Source organism: Tupaia chinensis, unplaced genomic scaffold, assembly GCF_000334495.1.
Source record: "Tupaia chinensis unplaced genomic scaffold, TupChi_1.0 Scaffold000001_1, whole genome shotgun sequence".
NCBI classification, from domain to species: domain Eukaryota; kingdom Metazoa; phylum Chordata; class Mammalia; order Scandentia; family Tupaiidae; genus Tupaia; species Tupaia belangeri.
Genome location: NW_006159427.1, coordinates 4,351,081 through 4,373,413, shown reverse-complemented (window position 1 = coordinate 4,373,413; position 22,333 = coordinate 4,351,081). Strand labels below are relative to the sequence as shown.

General features: G+C 43.6%; 1 protein-coding gene across 1 annotated transcript in view; it reads right to left on the bottom strand.

The window, feature by feature from the left end:
* The window catches only part of GAD2 (glutamate decarboxylase 2), a 103,021-nt gene that overhangs the window by 74,184 nt on the left and 6,504 nt on the right, over nt 1–22,333 (bottom strand). The window contains exons 5-8 of the mRNA XM_006139728.2: nt 20,777–20,867; nt 19,871–19,983; nt 14,444–14,559; nt 2,130–2,209 (exon numbers count right to left, since the gene is read on the bottom strand). Coding sequence (XP_006139790.1) covers nt 2,130–2,209; nt 14,444–14,559; nt 19,871–19,983; nt 20,777–20,867 — 400 coding nt within the window. The remainder of the gene's footprint in view (nt 1–2,129; nt 2,210–14,443; nt 14,560–19,870; nt 19,984–20,776; nt 20,868–22,333) is intronic.

Genomic DNA, 22,333 nt, shown 5'->3' with positions numbered 1-22,333 from the left:
ATTTTGAAGCTACTGGTTCTGGGACTCAAACCGTGGTTGGTCATGTGGGAGTCCAGCCATGTAACCACTATGCCATCTGTTGGTTCCCAAATATTCAACTTTTTGCTAGCAAGAAAAAGTGATTTTTAAATAAATAGCTTATAAAATCAAGAATTCACATAACACATTTCCTTGTTTCAAATTTAATAAGTAATTTTTACAAAATAGCCCCCCCCCTTTTTTTAATTGCTGAAGGGTGTGTGTGTGTTAACCAGAGAGGAGAGGGAAAGAAAGATGGCATCCCCTAATGGAACATGGTCATGTCACAATCTCCTTTTCTCCATTTCTCCATCCCATCAGAATCCTGGGCATACATGCACATGTGTCCAGTGTGATTTTCAAGCTACTAGGGCTGGAATTCTAACCATAGCTGGTCATGTGGGATCTAGCTCTCTGCTTAACTGCTATACTATGTGTCTGGCCCAAATAATCTTTTTTAGTTATAATACAGCACATTAAAATATAAGGCATAGTGAACTGAGATTTTGCACCACTCTATCTTATTCTATTAATACTTATTAGAAGATATGTAACAAAATGTAAATGATTTTTTAAAAAATTTTCAGCTCTGAGAGAACCTAGTCCAGACAAATAAAGACTTATCTTTTTTTTTTGTTGTTTTAACTGAGAGCCATGTTCTGCTCTGAACAGGTCACCAAAGAAGGTCATTGTGACTGCTAATTAAGGGAAGGGACCTCATCTTTTTCCACATATGGCTTTTGACTTGTTGCTAGAAACACACAGCCTGTTCTCCATTAAGACATTTTCCTCCCATTATGAACCATCTACTAAGTCAACTCTCTGCAGAACAAGGTAAACCTTGTCACCCCTACCACTGATAGGCAAAAGTGCAGCGTAAGAGTGATCACGAGAAATGAAGCCTTAGATAGAAGGTGCAGGTTTGTGTTGTGGGAAGCCTAGATGAACTTTGTAAAACATACTAGGAAAAACAAACAGGAACTTACTTTGTTGGCCTTAAGTGCTTTTCTGAACTGCGTGTCTAACTTTCAGAAGGACATGATCATAAACACAAAATGGCTGACAAGACGATTTTAACTGCTCTGACTGGAATGGTGGCTACAAATGACTTGGCCAAGGCCTTCTCCTTGGCTCTCGATCATAAACACTTCACTTGCACTTAAACTATTCAAGTCAGGCAGGCTTGTCTTAAACTCTTGCTGCACGGTAGATATGAATTATCTATATAGGATGAAAGGCTACACTTAGCCACTCACGTAGCTTTAATTTTTCCCCAACATGCAATACCGTTAAGAGAATAAATGGATGAGACATCTTAAAAGGCAACTGCCTTGATGTATCATGGTCCTTAGAATATTCATGTAATTTAAGTTAGTAATTATACAAAGATATAAGTATAAATGGAGAAGCTGTGGGCACATAAGGCTGTTCACTGAAGGATGAAAAGGTAATTTATAATGGTAATATCCGAAATAGGAAAATGTACAGTAGGGGACTAATATTTTTTACTTATTCCTTTTAGGTTCCATTTTGGGCGTTTTGTACTCATCAGTGCTGAGTCTAACTTTTTACAGGTTCCAGGCCTACATGGATATCTTGAAGATGCACTTAAATCACGCACCATACCTGTGATGTTTGGGAGCCAAGCTCACAAGAGCTCTTTGGTTCCAAAACAAAGTCATTGAGTTGCTGGGGCATTATTTACTTCCTGCTCACTAAACGGTCCCCCCCTTCTGTAATCACCCCATCAAGTTTACACAATCTACGGTGCCTAACGTGATGATACCTCCATAAATCAGTGCTCAAATTGCCTGTTGTTGCTAAATTGCCCAGGTGATGAATGTCCTCCTGCACCTTCTTGGTGCAGAATATTTTGATTGATTTAACAAAGGTTCCGATTCCGTCAAGGGCTGTGAAAGGCTCCATGGCATTGAGGAACAACATCTGAGGACTCAGAGCAAACCTCGTGTTAAAAAGAAACAACAGCGCATGGCAAAGGCTCGGATGGAGGCAGGTCTGCCACCCCACAGTTACCTCCCATTAGCAACCAAAAGGTATTGATCTGGCATTTGCAAGTTACGAACCAACAAGACTTGCAGATTCACGCTTACCTCTCATCACACTTAATCAGAATCACGCTGTCTGTTCCAATCCCTAAGGCTGCAGCTCCCTTCTTGAGAGAAAAATGACTCTGTAAGAAAAACCATATTTTTAATTAGTTTCATACAGAGACAAGATCTATTCCTTGACTTTTTTTTTTTTTTTTTCTGCTCTTATCTCTGAACTTTGCCTCCAAAACCTGGACTGCTAAGAGAGGGTAGCATCCTTCACTTGTGGGGCCCTCTTTTCTTTTCAGTCGTGGTGAAATATACATAACTGATACTAAAACTTTATACCCATTTAATGAACCTCCCCATCCTCCCATCCCATGGCAACCTCCATTCTACTTTCTGTCTCTGTGAATCTGACTACTCTACTTCATGTAGAATCAGAGTATTTGACATTTTATGACTGGTATATTTCACTTAGTATAATGTCCTCAAGGTTCATTCATGTTGTAGCACGTCAGAACTTCTTTCCTTCCTTTTAAGAATGAACAACATCCCACGTGTATATATACTGTATTTCATGTATTCATCCATCCGTGGACACTGGGCTGCTTCCACCTTTTGGGCATTATGAATAACACTGCTGCGAACATGAGGAATTGCTGGATCATACGGCACTTCTGTTTTTAACTTTTTGAAAAACTGCCATACTGTTTTCCACAGTGACTGCACCAATTTACATTCCCACAAGCAGTGGACAAGGGTTCTAGTTCCTCTGCATCCTCACCAACATTTGCAAGTTTCTGCTTTTTGATAGCAGTTATCTTGGTGGATATAAGGGAGTAATTCACTGTGGGTTTGATCTGCATTTGTCTAATGATTAGTGATGTCGAGCTTATCGGCCATTTGTACATCTTTGGAGAAAAGCTCGCTCAAGTCCTCTGCCTCTGTTGAGTGGGATTGTTTATGTTTCGCTATGGTTCCTGAATTCACTGGGCTTTTGAAGGAAGATGATGACATGCTGGAAACTGCCAGTGAAACTGACACCACAGCACCTAGTAACTCCAAGTGAATTTTACATGAAGGGACAAGAACCTTCACCAGCTAGGTACTCTCTGGCTCCCAGACTTACATTTTGCTGCCAAGAGATTATGCTCAATTTTTTACGATTGCGCATAGTTAAGAGGAGAGGTTGGCCCTAAATCAGCACTCTTCATCCCAGAGCTGGTGGAGGGGCTATCTGTGTAGCGACTGCCCATCCTGGGGCAGGCTCAGGAAGGAGACATGAGTTACTGGCTGGGGTAAAATGACCTGTCTGTGTGCAGAGAAGAGGCCACACTGACAAGCCACCATCAAACCTTTGTGCTCTTGGTTATGGATTCTGGATAGAATTCTGTATTTCAATGGCTGTAATCACTGTGCCATTTGGAGAGCTGAAAAAGGCTAACCTCAGCCCAGCTGTACTGCATCTGCCCATCAGCCTCTTACTATTAACTACAGATCATTAAGCTGTCCAAAAGGAGAGCTGCTTCCTCAATTTACATCTCCAAAGGGTTGCTGACTGGAATTTTAAGTTATGGTTCCAAAGAGTGAACACTCTCTGAATGCCCACTTTTGACTCATCTGAATTCTTAAATATGCAGCACAGGACCCCTTAACACATATAGTTTTAGGGGGTCTGCCTAATAGGCAAGAAGGAATCGTATTTACAACGACAGCAAATATTGTTAACCAATAAAAGAGACGCGGAGTGGAGGCGCTGAAGTAGCCTGCTCTAGCGCGAGGTTAAGCGAAAGGGCCATTTGCCTGGTTTTACAACCTCAGACTGACAAGTAGACAATCATTACCAATATACCTGGGAACCAGGAGACGGAGTTTAATTGGACCAGGGTTTGTAAAGATGTATGACTCCCTCCACCCCTCAAAAAACTGTTCTCTCACTTGCATTTAGCAGATCCACAGGGGTCCTCAAAGACAAGGAGCGCAGAGGAAAACAGCACTCTCTTCCAGCCAGATTTAGAGATCAGAGGCGCCAGCTGCCCCCACTGGGCACACACAAGCTACTCAAATTATGCCCCTCAGTGAATGAGCTCTTACGCACTAAGCTGCAAAATGGCAAATTGAGGGTAAGTAAGAGATCTGGTGCACCTGGTCAATGAGAGGAAGTATTCTTGTCTGGTCTTTAATGAGAAAGAATAGGGGTTCTTAAATGAGGAGCAATTACCCAGGATAATTGATCAGTGTACCAAATGCCACAGACTTAAAGAAAAACACATGCCCAAACAGAAAGCTTAAAGATGGGGAACAAAGGTGATATGAGGCATGAAAAAGAAAATTAGGTCCCAAATACTGAGTCTGTTTATATTTTCAGGAAAGGAAGCACAGAAAATAGCTCAATGTTTTCCACAAATAGCAAGGGACCCGTGGAGAGGAAGAAACTTGAGAGGGAAAGAAAGACACTATTTAATGAAGAAGAACAGGTGAAGACAGCTTAAGTGGCTTGTTTCTCCATGCTGGGGAGACAGCACATGGAGGATCATTCTTAATCCTCGGCACCACATTTAATGGGGCACTTGATGAGCTGGAGGACAATGCCAACAAACCTCCTGGGTGCTAAGGAGCCTGCAAAGCAGGTGTCCAGAAGCACTCAAAGGGTGCCGGGCCATGAGCAGAGGGCACGAAGACACATGGCCTGGGTGGCCTAAATGTCTGAGGGCCTGTGCCAAGGGGGGTACAGGGAACGGATTGCTCTGGGTGCCTTTGGAAGGCAGCATTATAAACAAAAACTGGAAGGTACAAGTATTCGCATTTGTCCCCAAATAGTCATGCCTCTCCTGATGGTCCATGGCTCATCGATAGCATGGCTGAGAGATGAGCTAGGAGCAACTCCCCCACCCCCGATTTGAGAAAAAGAATAGACCCTTGATAGAATCTACTGCTTATTTAGAACTAAGCTGTATTTCTACTCAAGACTAATAAATGTTAAAACCCATATAATTTTTATTTTATACTAAATAAAAAAAAACAAGGTTGACAAAGAGTAATTTCTCTATTGTAAAATATATATAGGTCATCTGGACACAGATTTCATGATTCAGCTTGTATTTAAAATGTGCAGGTAGACATGAGACTTCACAATTATAAAATACTTGTAATTTAAACAAAATAAGCAGGCTTTCTAGGTTTGAGTGGGATGAGAACACCCGGCGTGAGAGAACTCACCAGCCTGGAGGAGGGCCAGGAGCCCTGCCAGTCCACTTAGACCTATGGCAGGAGGATGCAGTGCTAGCGCCTCTGCTCTTTAATGGGACAATGAATCTTGCCTTCCTTTAGGGACAGTGGAAGGGTAAGGCAAAGGGTAGAAAGCGCAGACACAAGCCAGTTCAGAGTCTCTGCATGCCAGTCTCTCTTCCCTTATTTGAGTTTAGATAAAAAGTTTGGAGAACTGCCTTAATTCCTCCAAGTCATTCTTAGTCACATCCAAATATTTAACTGAAACTCCAGTTCAACTGCCTAGGGATTACAGGGCTTCTAGGAAAGCATTTGCGAGGCTGGGAGGACACAAAGATTATTAAGACAACCCTCAGTACCTGGCTCCTCCCACACTCCATCTCAGACCTTCTCCTGCCATCTCTCCTGCTGGTGCTCCTGGCCTTCCTGGTTTTCTGTAAGCTTACTCAGCTTCTTCTTTCTTGGTAGGTCTTTGTACTTGCTGTTCTGTTTTTCTGGAAAACCTTCCCTCAGATATTTATACGTTTCCTGCCTTCGTTCAGTGTAGGTCTCTGCTCACACGCTGCCTCCACAGAGAAACCGTCTTGTAAAATAGCCCACTACTGCCCACTTTCTTGTTACTACATGAGATCACGCAAATATTTATTAGTTTACTCTCTGTCCTCTTTTAGGGCATAGGAGGCTGCACAAGGGCAGGCATTGTCATAGTGCATAGTTGATAAACACTTGTTGAATTTGTTGCCCATATGCTCAGGACAGGCCTAGGAAAATGTCCATTATTTATAAACCTCTGGCCATAAATCTCCATGTTGAGGTGTAGATTTGGAGCCAGATAACATTAGGTCAAATGGAACCTGATGGCTTTAATCCAAGGCCCATTGTAAAGTTAAGTGCAGAGGTCTTCCTGGCATCTTCCTCTCCCATAGAGCTAACCAGACCAGCTGATTGGAGAAAGAAAGAAACAACAAAGAGACTTCAAACAAAGAAGGAGAAAGGACATACTAGTTTGAAAATCTCAGCTCTTGGATATTCGGATATTGTATCAAATGTTCTTTCTTCCAGCTCTAAGATCTGCCAATTATCTTGAACTCGATATTCCTTCCCACATGGGTGGAGTACATGGGAGTGTGCAGAGGAACCAGGAAAAGAAGCGAATGGAGATCATTACACAACAAGACCTCCAACAGCAGATCTGAAAGCCCAGCTTATGAATGAGCTGGAATGACTTCTTTGATCTTTTCACAAGCCTTGGGGGCTTTGACACTCTCCCATGCCCTCCCCCTGCTCCCTCAGTGGCTACAGCAACAGCAGTAGTCCCTTGTCCTCCTCGTTTGCACCTCTCACATACCCATTAGCTTGTCTCCAAAGATTTGGAGGACATGATGGCCTCTGCCTTAGGAAGACTGGTAGCTTCTGTTCTTGCTTCTGCTATCAACTGGCCTAAAACAGCCTTGTCCTTTCTACAGCATCTGATTTACAGATAAGCTTAGACTGAGACTGCCTGATTGAATTCTAAATGGGATTTGGAGGGGAAAGGATTCACCCAGCCATAAACACTTCATATGATTCAGAGGTGATGTGGATCTGCATACAAGTAATTTCTGTAAAGTGGCTTTTTTTAAATTCACATTCAATTCTTTTGTTTGTTTATTTGTTTGTCATAGGGTACATGCATGCTCCAGATAGAGACAGTGAGAGGGAAGGTGAGAAATCCACAAGAGAATGGCCATGCCACAATCCCTTCTCCTCCATTCTCCACCTGGGATTCTGGGAACACACACATGTGCCTGGCATAATTTTCAAGCCTTGAGGTCCAGGACTAGAACTACATCAGCCGTGTGGGAGTCCAGTGCCTTACCCATTTTGCCACCTGCTGCCCCCACACTCAATTCTAACTAGTACTTTAAAGTCACTGCCTTATGAACTTGTATCTTAAATATGTGTTAAAAGATTAACATGAAAAGACATCCCAGGATGATATTTGGTAACAGAAGCAAACATGGGTACTGAGTGTATATTCAGTAATTTGGGCCACTCTGTGGACAACTGTTATTCTCATCATTTTGGAATTCTGAGACAAGAGAGTGAAAATGTGTAAGGGAAAGAAGTCATTGGAGGCCAACAACCTCAGTTTGACACCTGGCTCTATCAATGTCAGTTACTTTCTCATCCTGAACCATTGCCTCCTTGCTCCAACTGCAGGCATTGTACGTGACGTGCCTGTGGTTTGTCTAGCCCTCGGTAGGTACTTACAGAGACATAGGTACTTACAGAGACATGGGTACTTACAGAGACCTAGGTACCTACAGAGACCTAGGTACTTACAGAGACGTAGGTACTTACAAAGACCTGGGTACTTACAGAGACCTGGGTACTTACAGAGATGTAGATACTTACAGAGACATAGGTACTTACAGACATGGATACTTACAGAGACCTAGGTACTTACAGAGACGTAGGTACTTACAGAGACGTAGATGCTTACAGAGATGTAGGTACTTACAGAGACCTGGGTACTTACAGAGACCTAGGTACTTACAGAGATGTGGGTACTTACAGAGACGTGGGTATTTACAGAGACCTAGGTACCTACAGAGACCTAGGTACCTACAGAGACCTAGGTACTTACAGAGACGTAGGTACCTACAGAGACCTAGGTACCTACAGAGCTGTAGGTACCTACAGAGGCCTAGGTACCTACAGAGATGTAGGTATTTACAGAGACCTAGGTACCTACAGAGACATGGGTACCTACAGAGATGTGGGTATCTACAGAGACCTGGGTACTTACAGAGACCTAGGTACCTACAGAGACCTAGGTACCTACAGAGACCTAGGTACTTACAGGGACCTAGGTACTTACAGGGACCTAGGTACCTACAGAGCCGTAGGTACCTACAGAGACGTAGGTACCTACAGAGACCTAGGTACTTACAGAGACCTAGGTACTTACAGAGACTTAGGTACTTGCAGAGATGTAGGTACTTACAGAGACGTGGCCCTTCCTGTTCTCCTAGCCTCTGACCTAACGTGATACCATTCTTAGGTCTCTCTAGTTACCTCAAGCAGCATTTTGACGTCTTCAAACAACATTAATGTCAATTCACTTTATTTCTTAGATACATGAATATACATCATAAGGAGTATATAAGGAAATCTGGAATTTATAAAAGTAAAATAGTTTTTTTTTTTTTTTTGGAGAGGTTTTTGCTACAGGGCGTGTGTGCTCGCCAGAGAGACAGAAGAGAATCACCCCCCAGGGGCGATGGTCACACCACAATCCCTTCTCTGCCACTCTCCTCTTGGGATCCTGAGCATGCATGCACATATGCCTGGTGTGAGTTTAAGCCACTGGATCTGGGACTTGAACCATGGTCGACTACATGGGAGTTCAATGACATAGCCATTACACTAACTGTTGGTCCCTTTACAAGTAAAATAGGGGACCTAAACTTTCTCTAGCTGAGGATCTTTGAGTATTTCTCTGGTATTTGGGGAGAGGGACCACATCCATCTTAAGGAAGGCATTTTCCCCCAGACAAGCCCCCTGACTCACTCATCCTGTTGCCTCCCTCTTGCCTCCTGGATGGGTTTGGCTCTTTGTCCAGGTGGGACAAGGATTGTAAGTGATGGTATAAGCATGTGCGGAGTGCTCACCAAGAGCCATGTGCTGACACCAGCAGTTGGTGTAATGGCTATATCGCTGGGCTCCCATGTAGTTGACTGTGGTTCAAGTCCTGAACCAGGTGGCTTAAACTCACACTGAGCATGTGTGCGTGTGTGCCCAAGATCCCAAGAGGAGAATGGAGGAGAAGGGATGGTGGCTTGGCCATCACCCCAGTGGGTGATTTCTGTCTCTCTGTCTTTCTGGTGAGTGCACACGCCCTATAGCAAAAACCTCTCCAAAAAAACCCAAAAAACCAAAAACAAGCCACATGCTATGTTGTACACTGCACATACATCATCTCACTTCATCCACCTGATACCTGTAAACTCGGTATCATAATCCCCATGCTATAGACAAGGAGGACACGGAAAGCCATGTCCCAGGAGGTGGCACGGTTAAGCATGTCACCACTTCTAGTCAATTTCAGAGCTCATGGCTACATCCACTGTCCTGAAGAAAAACATCTAGCCACTTCCAGCCTGGCCCTGGGAAAAGGCGTGAGCGAGCCACCTGGGCCCCTGCAGACCTTGCCTCTCTCCTTCCTTCCCCAGGGCAACATGCGCTCCCGGGAGCAGGCACTGGGTGTGTTCCCTGCTGTCTCCCCAGGCTGTGGCCGTGAGTGGCACACAGCATCACTGACTGAGGAAGGAAGCGACCAAGGAGACTTCTCACTGCCCAGCGACTGAAACTGCCTCAGCCTCATCCCTGTGCCTCCTGTTGTGACAGAACTACTCTCAGGAGAGGCAATGCTTTGGTTTTACTGTTCCCTGAAACTTCAGTGTGGCTTTCAGAGTCTTTCCAGACAGTGGGTTTTGAAGAGATTGAATTAGGTTTTGATGGGACTGAGTAGAGGAGAAAATGACACGGAAGTGAAGCGGGCCCTGAGACAAAAAGAAGGTCTGAATGCGGAGGTGGAGCAGGGGGCCAAACGTAGACTGATTTAGCTCAGGATTTCAAGTACTACCAGTCGTGTGGGCTGTTTCTGCCTGTTGGGGAGCATTACGTTTTGTCATGGGAGTCGTCTTTCTCCAGGCTGCCCAAATCACTGTTCTTTTTTTGTTTTAAAGAGATTTAATTTTTGAACGGGAACTCTCTCTCAAATAGGGATATTACATAAAATTCATTTTCTAAAGCGATTATGAGAATGATCTCTCCACCGAAGTGGGCCAAGGCCATGAGGGCCTCAGCAGACCATTGGTGGCTGGTTCCAGGAGAGTTAGACAAGACCCAGGCTTGGCATGTGAAAGGCAGCGTGAGCTACGGTCACTTGTGTAAAGGATCCCGGTGTCTGTCATGATGGTACAGAGCATTATTCCTAGATGAGTCCGTGCCGTTTCGTGGAGGCTATTTCTGGAAGAGCTTGAGTCGCAGGAGGAAATAAGAGGAAACTGGTCACAGTCTAGGCTTTTAAAGGATTCAGAGCTAGAGATGTGAATTATTGAGCTGGGGCCTACTCTTAAGAAATGTTCCCCAAATTCATCATATTAATTTTTACTAAGTCTTTCTGACACTGAAGATTTGGGGAAGATGGTGAGATTCCACCAAAGGTTAAGTATTGAACCAAATGATTTTTCTTTTTTTAGAGAGATTTTTAATTTTTTTTTTGCTATAGGGTACATGCACTTGCCAGAGAGACAGAAAGCAAGAAATCACTTCCAGGGGGATGGCCACACCACAGTTTTTTCTCCTCCACTCTCCTCTTGGGATTTGGGGCATGCACACACAAGTGCCTGGCGTGAGTTTTAAGACACAGGTCCCAGGACTCGAACTGCTGTCTGCTATGTGGGTATCCAGCAACATAACCACTATGCCATCTGCTGGTCCCAGAACCAAATGATTTTTAAGATCCATTCCAGTTCTGAGATTTTGCAATTCTATATTTGGAAGACAGTAACCTATTCTTTACTTATTGCTTAAATGCCAGCTTGCTTCGTTTCAGTAATTTAGTTACTTTTTCTAATACTTTTCACAGCAATGCTGTTTGTTTAATTTAGTCCTACTTGACATTTACAAGAGTTGATTCAAACAAACAAAAATTTCATGGCCTGCTGCCCTGACCTGTGTTGGTGGGCAGAAGAGAGGGGGGTAGCTTGGTGGGGTGCAGCAGCAGAGGGGGAGGAGAGAAAGAGCAGCGTCATGCAGAAAACAAGCTGAACACCCCCTTTTTCCCTTCCTGAGTGCGTGACGTTTCTGGTTGGACACGGACTACGTAGCCTCCCAACATCAGTTCCATTCTGTGGCTCTCAATGTGCCAAGTTATTAATTCAGATTCGGAACAGAAAAAAGAGACAATTACTTGACCTGGTTGAAAACTCAGGAAATTGCATTAGCACTAGAATAACCAAAATAGGGAAAATGGGATTTGAGAAAAGATGCTACAATTGAATTTAGGAAAACTAGAGAATGGTGTTTGGGCCATCCATCCCAGCAGCTGACAGAGCAGTGTTGGGGCTCTTGGGAAACAGAGGCTCTGGATTTGGCTTTGCCATCGACTGCTGTGACACCCTGGGCAAAGCATCTGCCATCTCCGGGGCTTGGTTTCTTCATCTATAAAGCGTTATTATTTTCTTTTTTTTTTTTTTTTGAGAGAATTTTGCTATAGGACACGTGTACTCACTGAAGAGACAGAGAGACAGAAAGTGAGAAATCAACCCCCGGGGGGATGGCCATGCTGCAATCCCTTCTCCTCCATTCTCCTCTTGGGATCTTGGGCATGCACGCACACACGCCCAGTGTGAGTTTAAGTTGCCAGGTCCAGGACTTGAACTGTAGTCAACTCTGTGGGAGCCCGGTGACATAGCCATTATGCCATCTGTTGGTCCCTAAAATGTTATCGTTTTTACTGCACATAAAAATGACCTAATATTTCTGTAGAGCTTCCTGTGTCCCAGGCACTGAGGCAAATGTTTCATAAGTCTACCATGTAATTATCTGAGAATCTTAGCCTTGGAAACCTCTCAAAGAGCATGAAGTAGCTTCTTTCTCAGCCCCTGGCCTCCTGTCTCTCCCTGGACCACTATAGCAGCCCTCTGCCATCCTTTCTCCCTGTATGCCAAGTGAATCAGAAAACTCTGTGCAAAGATTGACACTGTTTAGCCCAGAGAAAAGGCAGTTGAGAAATGACTGGCTAATGCCCTTTCTTCAGCCTGTGGAAATCTATTTCTGGAGCTGGGGAGACAACGTGATTGTAAAATCCAAAAAGAGAAAGGGAAGATGTGGTTGTCGAGGACAGCAGGAACTACACTAAGTGATGAATGGAATATACCAGCCTGAGGGCTCTAGTCCTCCCAGAAGGAACCAGAGATGGGGACATGGTACCTCTTAACCTGGAGCTTCAAGGGCAGGACTTAGTTCTAAGAGTTCATCTGTTTAGAATGGTTTGGGTCAAGTCTTCAAGAAGACAGGAATATCAAATAATAATCATACATAAAGTATATTATATATCCAAGCAACAGCTCACCTGCCAAAAATGATAAGCCTATAGTTAAGAAAAGTTCCTGAGTCAAATAATCATTAAAATTATATGCATTCACAGCTGGCAGGTGATGTGGTGGTTAAGGGTGCTGGACTCCTACATGGTCGACCACAGTTTGAATTCTAGACCTGGTGGCTTGCTTGCTCTCTCTCTCTCTCTCTCTCTCTTCCCTTCTCTCTGTGCATTCTCTCTGTCCCTCTCTGGTCAAAATTTAAAAATAAATAAATAAAGTTAAATAAAATAATTCTTTTTAAGAAAAATTATGTGCATTGATGGAAAGGCAGAGAGAGAAGCAAATGGTTGTTGTGTAGCCAAATTGTTGTTCTGTCTCTTAGAAACAAAGTTGACTCCAAAGTTACATCAGATAAAGAAAGCATAGCAGTTATTTTTGGAACCCATGGCCTGGGATTTCTGGGCAAAGCTAAGAAAATATTTTTCTTCAAGACACTGGGTCCAGGATTCGAATAGCAGTCAACCATGAGGGAGTCCAGTGACATAACTGCTACGTCATCTGCAGGCCCCTGAGGCTAAGATAATTTATGTCAAGTGTGAAGCTGAGACACTCATGTTGGAATTGGAGATACCCAATAGAAATCGCAGGGCATCTTATTGCTGGACTTGCCTCATTTTAGCCTGTAGAAAGTATTTGAAAGCAAAAAGAAAAAGATGTTTGAAATAAGATCACCTGGGCTTTCTGGGGCTTAGAATATAGTGGCACTAATTAAGGGTCCAAATCCATTTTAGAGAAATAACAATTGGCAAGAACAATGATACCATTTTTCTACCCTTGGAAAAGCTGAGAAGTGAGTTGTCTCATGAAGGGGGACTCCATGTGGTGGGCTGAATAATGACTCCTCCTCAAAGATGTCCACAACCTCTTCTCTGAAACCTGTGAGTTTACAGGCTTACAGGGCAAAAGGAACTGTGCAGATGTGATTAAGTAAAGGAGATTGTCCTGGATTATCTGAGGAGGCCCAGTGTCGTCACAAGAGTCCTTACGTGGAATGAGTCAGAGTCAGGGGAAGAAGTGTGGTGGCAGAAGCTCAGGTCAGAGAAAGGGAGATTTGGAGATGTTCCTAGTGTTGAAGATGGAGGAACGGGTGGGCCATGAACTAAGAAATGCAAATAGCTCCTAGAAGCTGGGAAAGGCATGGAAATGGATTCTCCTGGGGAGCACCCAGAAAGCAGCCTTGCTTTTCCCATTTTACATTCCTAATCTTCAGAACCATAAGATAATGAATTCATGCTGTTTTAGGTGATTGTTCATGATAATTTTTTTCAGCAGATATAGAAAGATAAAATATTAGGTAATTCTAGGCTGTGGTCTCCTCTGCTAAATTTGACCCCCCTACAGGTTGAGGAAGGACCTTTAAAAAGAACCCTGAAACATGACCGAAAACCAAATCCTTAAGGTAATTTGTTTACAAGTAGTCAGTAACTTCTTTTTTAATTCCATGGCTAATGATAGTCCACTGTCTTTGCTAACTTACGAGCTATACTTGCCTTTCGTTCCCTTGTTCTGAATACACACAAACACTCAGATACCACACACACACACGCACACACACAGACACATACACACATGCACACACACACACCACTTGAAGAAAAGTGCTGTGGCAGGTCTTGTACTGTAATGTTATGTGTTGGAGGAGGGAAGGAAGAGAGCCAACAGAGTGACTATGAACTTGTTTAGACCATGGATTTTGGGCATGTGTGATCACAACTCCGAAGTGTCCTGTAGGTACAGTCTTTTTGCTTAAAAATTCAGTCAGATGATCGCTGATGCCCCAACACTGTAGAAGGGTGAAGGGTAAAATCTAGAGGCAAACACTTTCTACCTCAACTCTGAGGATTTCCAGAATCACAAAGCAAAAAAGAGGACATTCCATGACACCACTTGGTGGTTCTCTCTCCTCATTCTCTCCTGAGAAATGTCTTCCAGAAAGTATTGCCAACTTTACAATATATAGCCATAAACTTTGGAAAAACAGAAACACATACGTGTTCAGATGTGAAGGCAATAAGCCTGGGAACGGCAGCCATTCCTTTCTCCTTGACTTCTGGGAACATCTTAAAGCGCGCGATCAGCATGGCATACATGTTAGATATGGCGCCACCTAAAGGGCACAGACAGACCATCACCTTTTCTGCTCATAATCAACATCACTTCACATGCAAGCAACATTCCTAACTTCCCCTGACCTGGAATCCTCCTTGGACACAGGAGAAAACCTGATTGGCTGTCCTTTGAACTGAACCTTGTAATGCAAAGGCACTAGCTAAGAAGGTTTGGAGAAGGCACCTAGGGTCCAACCATAGGGTGGATGGATCCTTCCACATTCCATCCTGGTCACTAAGATTTACAGTTGACTCTGCTCCCGTTGGGAGTCCTTTGAAGAGGCTTTTTAGAAGATAATTTTTTGCCTTTTTTCCCCAGCTTGTGGACTGGTCATTCTGTTTTAGGCCTATAAAATCCTCTGTATCCCAGTGGAGTACAGTTATTGTCATTTCAGTTCACGCAATGCCTTGCACTTGGATTGAGATAAATCTTCTGCTGTGAGCAGTGTTGGCCATTAATCAGCAATTCTTAGAGAATGCAAGATAAACATCGAAGTCCATTTCATCGTATCATCCATTCATTTGCCTAAAACAGTTCTTCTTTCTCAAAGACATTAAAATATAATCAATTTAGTTAAATTCTACTTCATAATTTTAAGAAAACACACAACTAAGAGAATTTTAATCCCTTGAATGACTTCTGTGTTGCACTAAGATTGTCAGAGAGATCTTACAAGTAAGATTTGTATCTTAAAAAATTATTTATTTACTTCTCTTAATTTGCCCATTCTCTTACCAAACAGAGAGAGGAAGAAAAAGGCAAAATGAGAATGCGCCTCCCCCCATGGGGAACATCACAATCCTTCTTTGTTCTCCTTTCCGGATTTTTGAGCTCACATGCACATGTATGTTTTTCAAGTTGCTGGAATCTGGGACTTGAACTGTGCAGGTGGTCACATGGGATCCAGTCACCTTAACTACCACACCACTAACTGGTATCAAGATTGGTATCTTGGGACTAGCAGTTAGCGTAATGGCTATGTTGCTGGACTCCCATGCAGTTGACCGCGGTTCACGTCCCGGACCTGGTGGCTTAAAACTCATGCCGGGTGCATGTGTATGCATGCCCAAGATCCCAAGAGGAGAATGGAGGAGAAGGGATTACGGTGTGGCCATCCCTCCTGGGGGGGGTGATTTCTCGCTTTCTATCTCTCTGTCTTTCTCTGTCTTTCTGGCGAGCGCACGTGCCCTATAGAAAAAAAAAAAAAAACCCTCTCAAAAAAAAGAAAAAAAAAAAGATTGGTATCTTATAAGTAGAATTTCACATAACAAGCAAAGAAAGGTGAGCTTTCTCCAAGCTTGGAATTCTTTGCTACCCAGGAAAAGACTGCAATGAAAGCAAACGAACATGCTGGCATGGAAGTATAAGGCTAAGAGGCAGAGTAAGGTACTACCTCCCCACCCACCAGAAAGGAGACACCCCTAGGCCCTGTCCTGATGTGAGTGCTATGAGTTGCCTTCCATCCTGGTGGCTGAGGACAGGAGGGCTCCATGCCAAGTGGAATGGTCTCTGTGAGGCTGTGACTTTGCCTGACGAGCCCTGGGCTCTGACCCAAGCAGGCTGCCTGGCATGGGGCAGTCCTCACCCAGATTCTGGCTTCCTTAGCAGTCAGAATGAGGGCAGTTCCTACCTTTCTGGGCCCTGGAGACACAGGGCAAGCAGAAACCAGGTCACGCCTGCTATGAGTAGTTACCCTATCTAAAAGGCTGACTGTAGGATGCTGGACAAGGGGTCAGTGTTTGAAAGAACTTTCACCCCAGTTCAGGGTTTCTTAATACTGACACAATTGACAGGCTACACAGTTCTTTGTGGGAGGGCGGTCTCTGGCATTGTAGGCATCTCTGATCTCTATCCACCAGATGCCAGTGGCACCCTCCCTGCCCAGTTACAGCAACCAAAATGTTTACAGAACGCCTTGTGTTCCTTACAGGGGAAGGAGGCAAAACAGCCTGTGGTTAAGAGCAATAGTTCTACTTCTTCTCCAAGAGCTGGGGTGTGGGGGGAGGGAAGGAAGAGAAAAGGGGAGGGGACATACATGAAGAAAGTGCTCCTCAACTTGCAGTTATCCCAGAGGTATCCAGCTCTGCCCTCCCCCTCCTCATTCTGCAGCTCAGCTCAGCCACCCTCCAGCTAAAGGCTCTGCAGCCCTGAGAAAAATGAAAAGGCTTCCGGACTCTGGACAGAGCAGACAGCTTCGTGCAACACAGGCGTGAGGGCAGATGCACGAACTCTTCATGCTCTTATTTCTTGTGATAGGGAAAGGTCTGTGACTAAGCTGAGCTTTCCCCCCTCATCCTTTGCTCTTCAGGACCCATTGAGCAGTGAGGAGTGCTCTGTTCCCGCTGATTCTCAGGCATAGGTGATGCTGCTTAAGCAGATTTCTAAGAGTCCTAAAGAACTTGCCACAAAGCATGAGGCCTCTGGATGTTGTGGGGAGGTAGAGGGCAAACTATCCTGCTGTGTGTATTCAGATCATGGACCTAACTCTTGACATTTAGTCCCTGGGAGTGGACACTAGACCACAGTCACATGGCTGTGAAATTTTCCCTATGCCTGCCCCTTTGGTCTTAAGACCTATTATCCCGGGAGCAAGGCTAGATGTGGCCTGGTGAAGCGTGTGTTAGCTAGTAAGGTTGCCATGAGCCATCTCACCTGTGACGCCCTGCAGAAGGTAGAGCAGAAACAGGTTGCCAGTTGCCTTCTCCATTGCCCCTTCTTGACTTTACAAGCTCTACACTATTACACTGTAGCACGGGATCTATGGGTTCTATCTTGGGGTGAGAACATATGGGGCTTCAGGCTCCAAGGTGTAGGCCTTATGATGGTGGGCAATTCCCCACCATCCATGAGGGTGGAGGGGCAGGACCTAAATCCACAGCCCTAGCCTAAGCAGAACTGTTGAAGGACTTTTTTTTCTGGGAGTATGTTTTCTGAGGCATGTAGGTTCCAAGACCAGCCAGGTTAATTAGGCCTGGCCTCTAGTCAAATCGGTTGAATGTTCGGAGTCAGCTGGAGTTCTCTTCCAGTTCTGGGACCATTAAAGTAGAGCCCAGGATGCTCTTTGTTCCTCTTGGGGACAGCTCAACTCTATAACAGTCAGATAAGGGAGGAAGGTAAGGGTGGACATAAAGGTCACTCTGCTAACTCTCCCGAGTTCCTTGTGAAAAACAACTTCAAAGCATTGGTTTCAGGCAATGACAACAAAGCTCCTCAATGGGGATGATTTTTCCAAGGGAAGCTTACACTTCATCACAGCTGGTGTTCGGTGACTTTTAATTCTCCCTCCCATTTAACTAATTCTTTTTCCTTCAGCACCTGAAAAGTTGTGCTGTATATTTCAAAACAAAATAAAATAGCACATCTGAGCTTACAGGCAAATATGCTCAATGTAAGCCCTGGTCTTGAAGCCTCTGTGGCTTGTTCATCATTTCCTCTCTTTACACATTTTATTTTCTTTCCCTCTCTCCCTCAGTCACTTTCCAGAACTGCCGAAGAGAAATCAGGAAGGGGCCTTTGCAACGCCTAACACGGCAGCCGGTGTGGCTCTGGCTTCTAGGCGGGACCTGTCTCTGCGCGCAGACAACCCCAGCCTCCCACTGATGAGGTATGGTCTGCACACCAGGTCTTCTCCACGGGTCAGCGGCTCTCTCTTCCTACTGCCTTCTCCATTTCTATTTCTTCTCTGCATCAAACCAAGGTCACACACAGACCCGTGAACCAAGGGCACGGGTTTCTGTTGATTCTCTTGGTTGGGAGAGGTGTAAATAATGGCGCTTAGGATGCAATGACTGGTAATGAAAGGCGACATGGACAAGGTCAAGTGGCATGACAAAGAAGAGAAACAAGGAGAAGCCTCTTGAAGAAATCATCACCCTCTGTTTTTTTAGCTCTTAGAAACAATCTTCCTGAGGCCCTCACTGCCCTCCTTGGAATTAGTGTAAATCAGTTTCTCTGCTTATTATTCTTGTTATTTCACAGACGAGTGTGGTGCACATGCTCTGATGAGGAAATTTGCCTGTTATGCGCCCTTGAACAGCAATGTTTTATTAAATGAAGAGGGTCTCCTCTTTTTACTAATTCTAAGAAGAGTAACAGAGAGTGAATTCCAATCCTGCTTTGTTTTGTGTTATCTATACAGCCTGCATGTGGGGTCACAGTAGAAGTATTGGGTAAATACCATCTCTAATGTTGCTCTCTTTGACCACAAATAACTGTGGTTCAAACACAGGGTAGTTAACTTGGAGGCATGTTCAATGATCATGCGTCTTTTCTTTTTTGGAGAGATTTTGTTATAGGTTGTGTGCGCTTGCCAGAAAGACAGAGACAGACAGAGAGACAGAAAGCGAGAAATCAGCTCCTGGGGGGCATGGTCATGTCACAATCCCTTGTCCTCTATTCTGCTCTCAGAATCTCAGGCATGCACGTGCACGCGCCTGGCGTGAGTTTAAGCCACCAGGTCAGGGACTTGAACCGCAATAGACTACATGGGAGTCCAGCGACATAACCATTACACTAACTGCTGGTCCCTTTGATCACGTGTCTTTAATTGTATCCATTCTTTTTGATCCACACACAGCCTGTGTAATCTAATCAAAATATAAACTAGATATGAAATCTTTCTTTTCAAGATATAAGAAGAAAAGTGAACTCTGATGAGGAAATTTGCCTGTTATGCGCCCTTGAACAGCAATGTTTTATTAAATGAAGAGGGTCTCCTCTTTTTACTAATTCTAAGAAGAGTAACAGAGAGTGAATTCCAATCCTGCTTTGTTTTGTGTTATCTATACAGCCTGCATGTGGGGTCACAGTAGAAGTATTGGGTAAATACCATCTCTAATGTTGCTCTCTTTGACCACAAATAACTGTGGTTCAAACACAGGGTAGTTAACTTGGAGGCATGTTCAATGATCATGCGTCTTTTCTTTTTTGGAGAGATTTTGTTATAGGTTGTGTGCGCTTGCCAGAAAGACAGAGACAGACAGAGAGACAGAAAGCGAGAAATCAGCTCCTGGGGGGCATGGTCATGTCACAATCCCTTGTCCTCTATTCTGCTCTCAGAATCTCAGGCATGCACGTGCACGCGCCTGGCGTGAGTTTAAGCCACCAGGTCAGGGACTTGAACCGCAATAGACTACATGGGAGTCCAGCGACATAACCATTACACTAACTGCTGGTCCCTTTGATCACGTGTCTTTAATTGTATCCATTCTTTTTGATCCACACACAGCCTGTGTAATCTAATCAAAATATAAACTAGATATGAAATCTTTCTTTTCAAGATATAAGAAGAAAAGTGAAGAATCATATACCAGGAGAAAATATCCCATCACCAGAGCCCCCTGGCCAGCCAATGATTTCTCTCATTTTCTTTAGCGTGACATATTCCAAAAGCACAAACACTGGAGCGATTTCATAGGTAAACCTGAAATGCAGAAATGAGCACTGTGTATAACTCTAGAAATAATTCACCCTTATAACATCCACTGACCTGTTATTTCCTTTTTCAAATCTTACATTCACAAATGTTATGATTATAATATTAAACAGAGAAAATCACTCCCAAAACGTCTTCCAAAATATTTGCTTATTTTTCTACATCCCTAAAACTGAAAGCTTCGATTACTGACTTAATGCACAAGAGTGGTTCACAATAATTAATAAAGAAAAAACACTGCAGAGTAATTCTATTTAAAAGACAACATTTAGTCCCATTTCTCTTTCACATTGTACATAATATGGATTCAAAATGCCAAGAGAGTTCTTTTTGTGTTTTAATTTTTAAAAATAGTTTGATTGATAAAAGATATTTGGGTCTTAAAAAATTATTTATTTAATTTTATATATCATTATTATTTTTAAAATTTGCTACAGGGCACATGAACTCACCAGAGAGAGGCAGATAGAGAGAGAGAGACAGAGAGAGAGAGAGAGAGAGAGAGAAAGAGAGAGAGAGAGAGAAAGTGAGAAAACAAGCCACCAGTTCTGGGATTCAAACCACTATTGACCATGTGGGAGTCCAGTACCTTAGCCACCATGCCACTTGCTGGCCCTACTTAAGATTTTAAAAAATAAACAACTATGAGCATACTTCTGAAATTTGTATCACTATTTGAGAGTCTACTGAATAAAAAGTGATTTTTACATAAGAAATAAAGACTATGGAATCTCACCAATAATTATCCTGGATTATAGAAAAAACACATTCAGCTACTTACATATTCGTGTTTGCTGTTGATGTCAGCCAGTCCGCTGCTAAACCAACCATATCCAATCCAGTGGAAAGTTGATTGAAATATCTGGGATGCCCTGAATAAAATGGAATACCAGGATGGTTTTCAGTGAAAATGAAGACCTTTCAAACACATGGTTTGTGTAGCTAAAGAACCTCGAAAGATCCTTCAGTAACAGGAAACCCATATTGGGAACCTGACATGCACACACATGTGTCTGCACAAGAACATGCACACACACAGACACACACACACACACACACAGAGCATTGTCTCTAACTGCAGAGATTACTTTGGATTTTGGTATTTCTTAACAAACAATCTAATACTCTTCCTTTAAACATACCTCTAAAAAATCCTAAGTATAGTTTGCAAATTGGACACTAATTAATTTCATACCTGTTTAAAAGTATATTTGCCGGCTAAAATGACACTGCAACCCAAAACAATTCAAAAACAGCTTATTACACTCAGGCAGGTAAAAATCCTCTTTCTGTCGCAGTTGTTCTGAGAATCAGTCATATCATGACATCCACCCGACATGCCAACGTTCATAATATTACCAGTGACAAATGACAGATGATGGCAAAAGACAGGGCAAAAATGAGAAAATAGGACACTCTGCTGAGTGACTGCCCTGGATTCAAAAGGTGATGGCTGTCTGAAGAGGGCATGGACACAGCTAATTCTTGTCAATTCTTTTCTGTCTGAATATTTGAGTATAAACAACAGAGGTCCTCCATAGCTGTGGATTTAAAATAAAACTGAATACTGTCGACAGCACTGACTTGTCAACAAGATACATTAAGATATATTCAATGGACTGATCAGCCCATTAGCAAGGCTTATCTAATTAATGTCTGGATTTCTCCAAAATTCTCTAAATGGGCTGACATCCACATACTCCTGAGGCTATCATTTAAAATGTGATTATAAATATCTCATTAGGATTCTATTTCCTCATCCTGTCCCGTGCAAGTCTATTGATAAGTCCAGGATTGGCTTAGCAGTAAACATTTTGGAAGAGGAACAATTATGGAAATAAGATCTGATAAAAAGGTATCTGCCACTCACTGGACACCTGTCTGAAGCACAGGGATGTGACAGCACAGGCAGAACGAGATAAAGGAAAACAATGGAGGAAAGCAGGGACAGAAGTCGACACATTGCTTATCTTCCTGACTGGAGTGCTCTCTTATCAGCCCCAGGCATGTGGCTGGAGAGACTGACCCTGGGGAAGAGAGGGCTGGGACAGAGCCTGAGATAGAGGGACTGGGACTCTGGCATTTGTCATTCATTCTCCAGTGCTATCTTACCTCCTGTGGCTTGAGCAGTGCCCCTCTACCTTGATGCTCTTTTCCAGACCCTCTGATGCAGAGCTGGGTCAGTTTACCCATTCCCATCCCGGAAAGGTGAAAAGGCCTTTGCTGCTGCTGGCTTCTGGACAGCCCTCCGCTCCTCTCTGCCTCATTGACTCCCCATCTCATTAGCGCTCACAGCTGAAATCATCACCTCTTTTCCCTCCTAATGCCCCTCCATTCC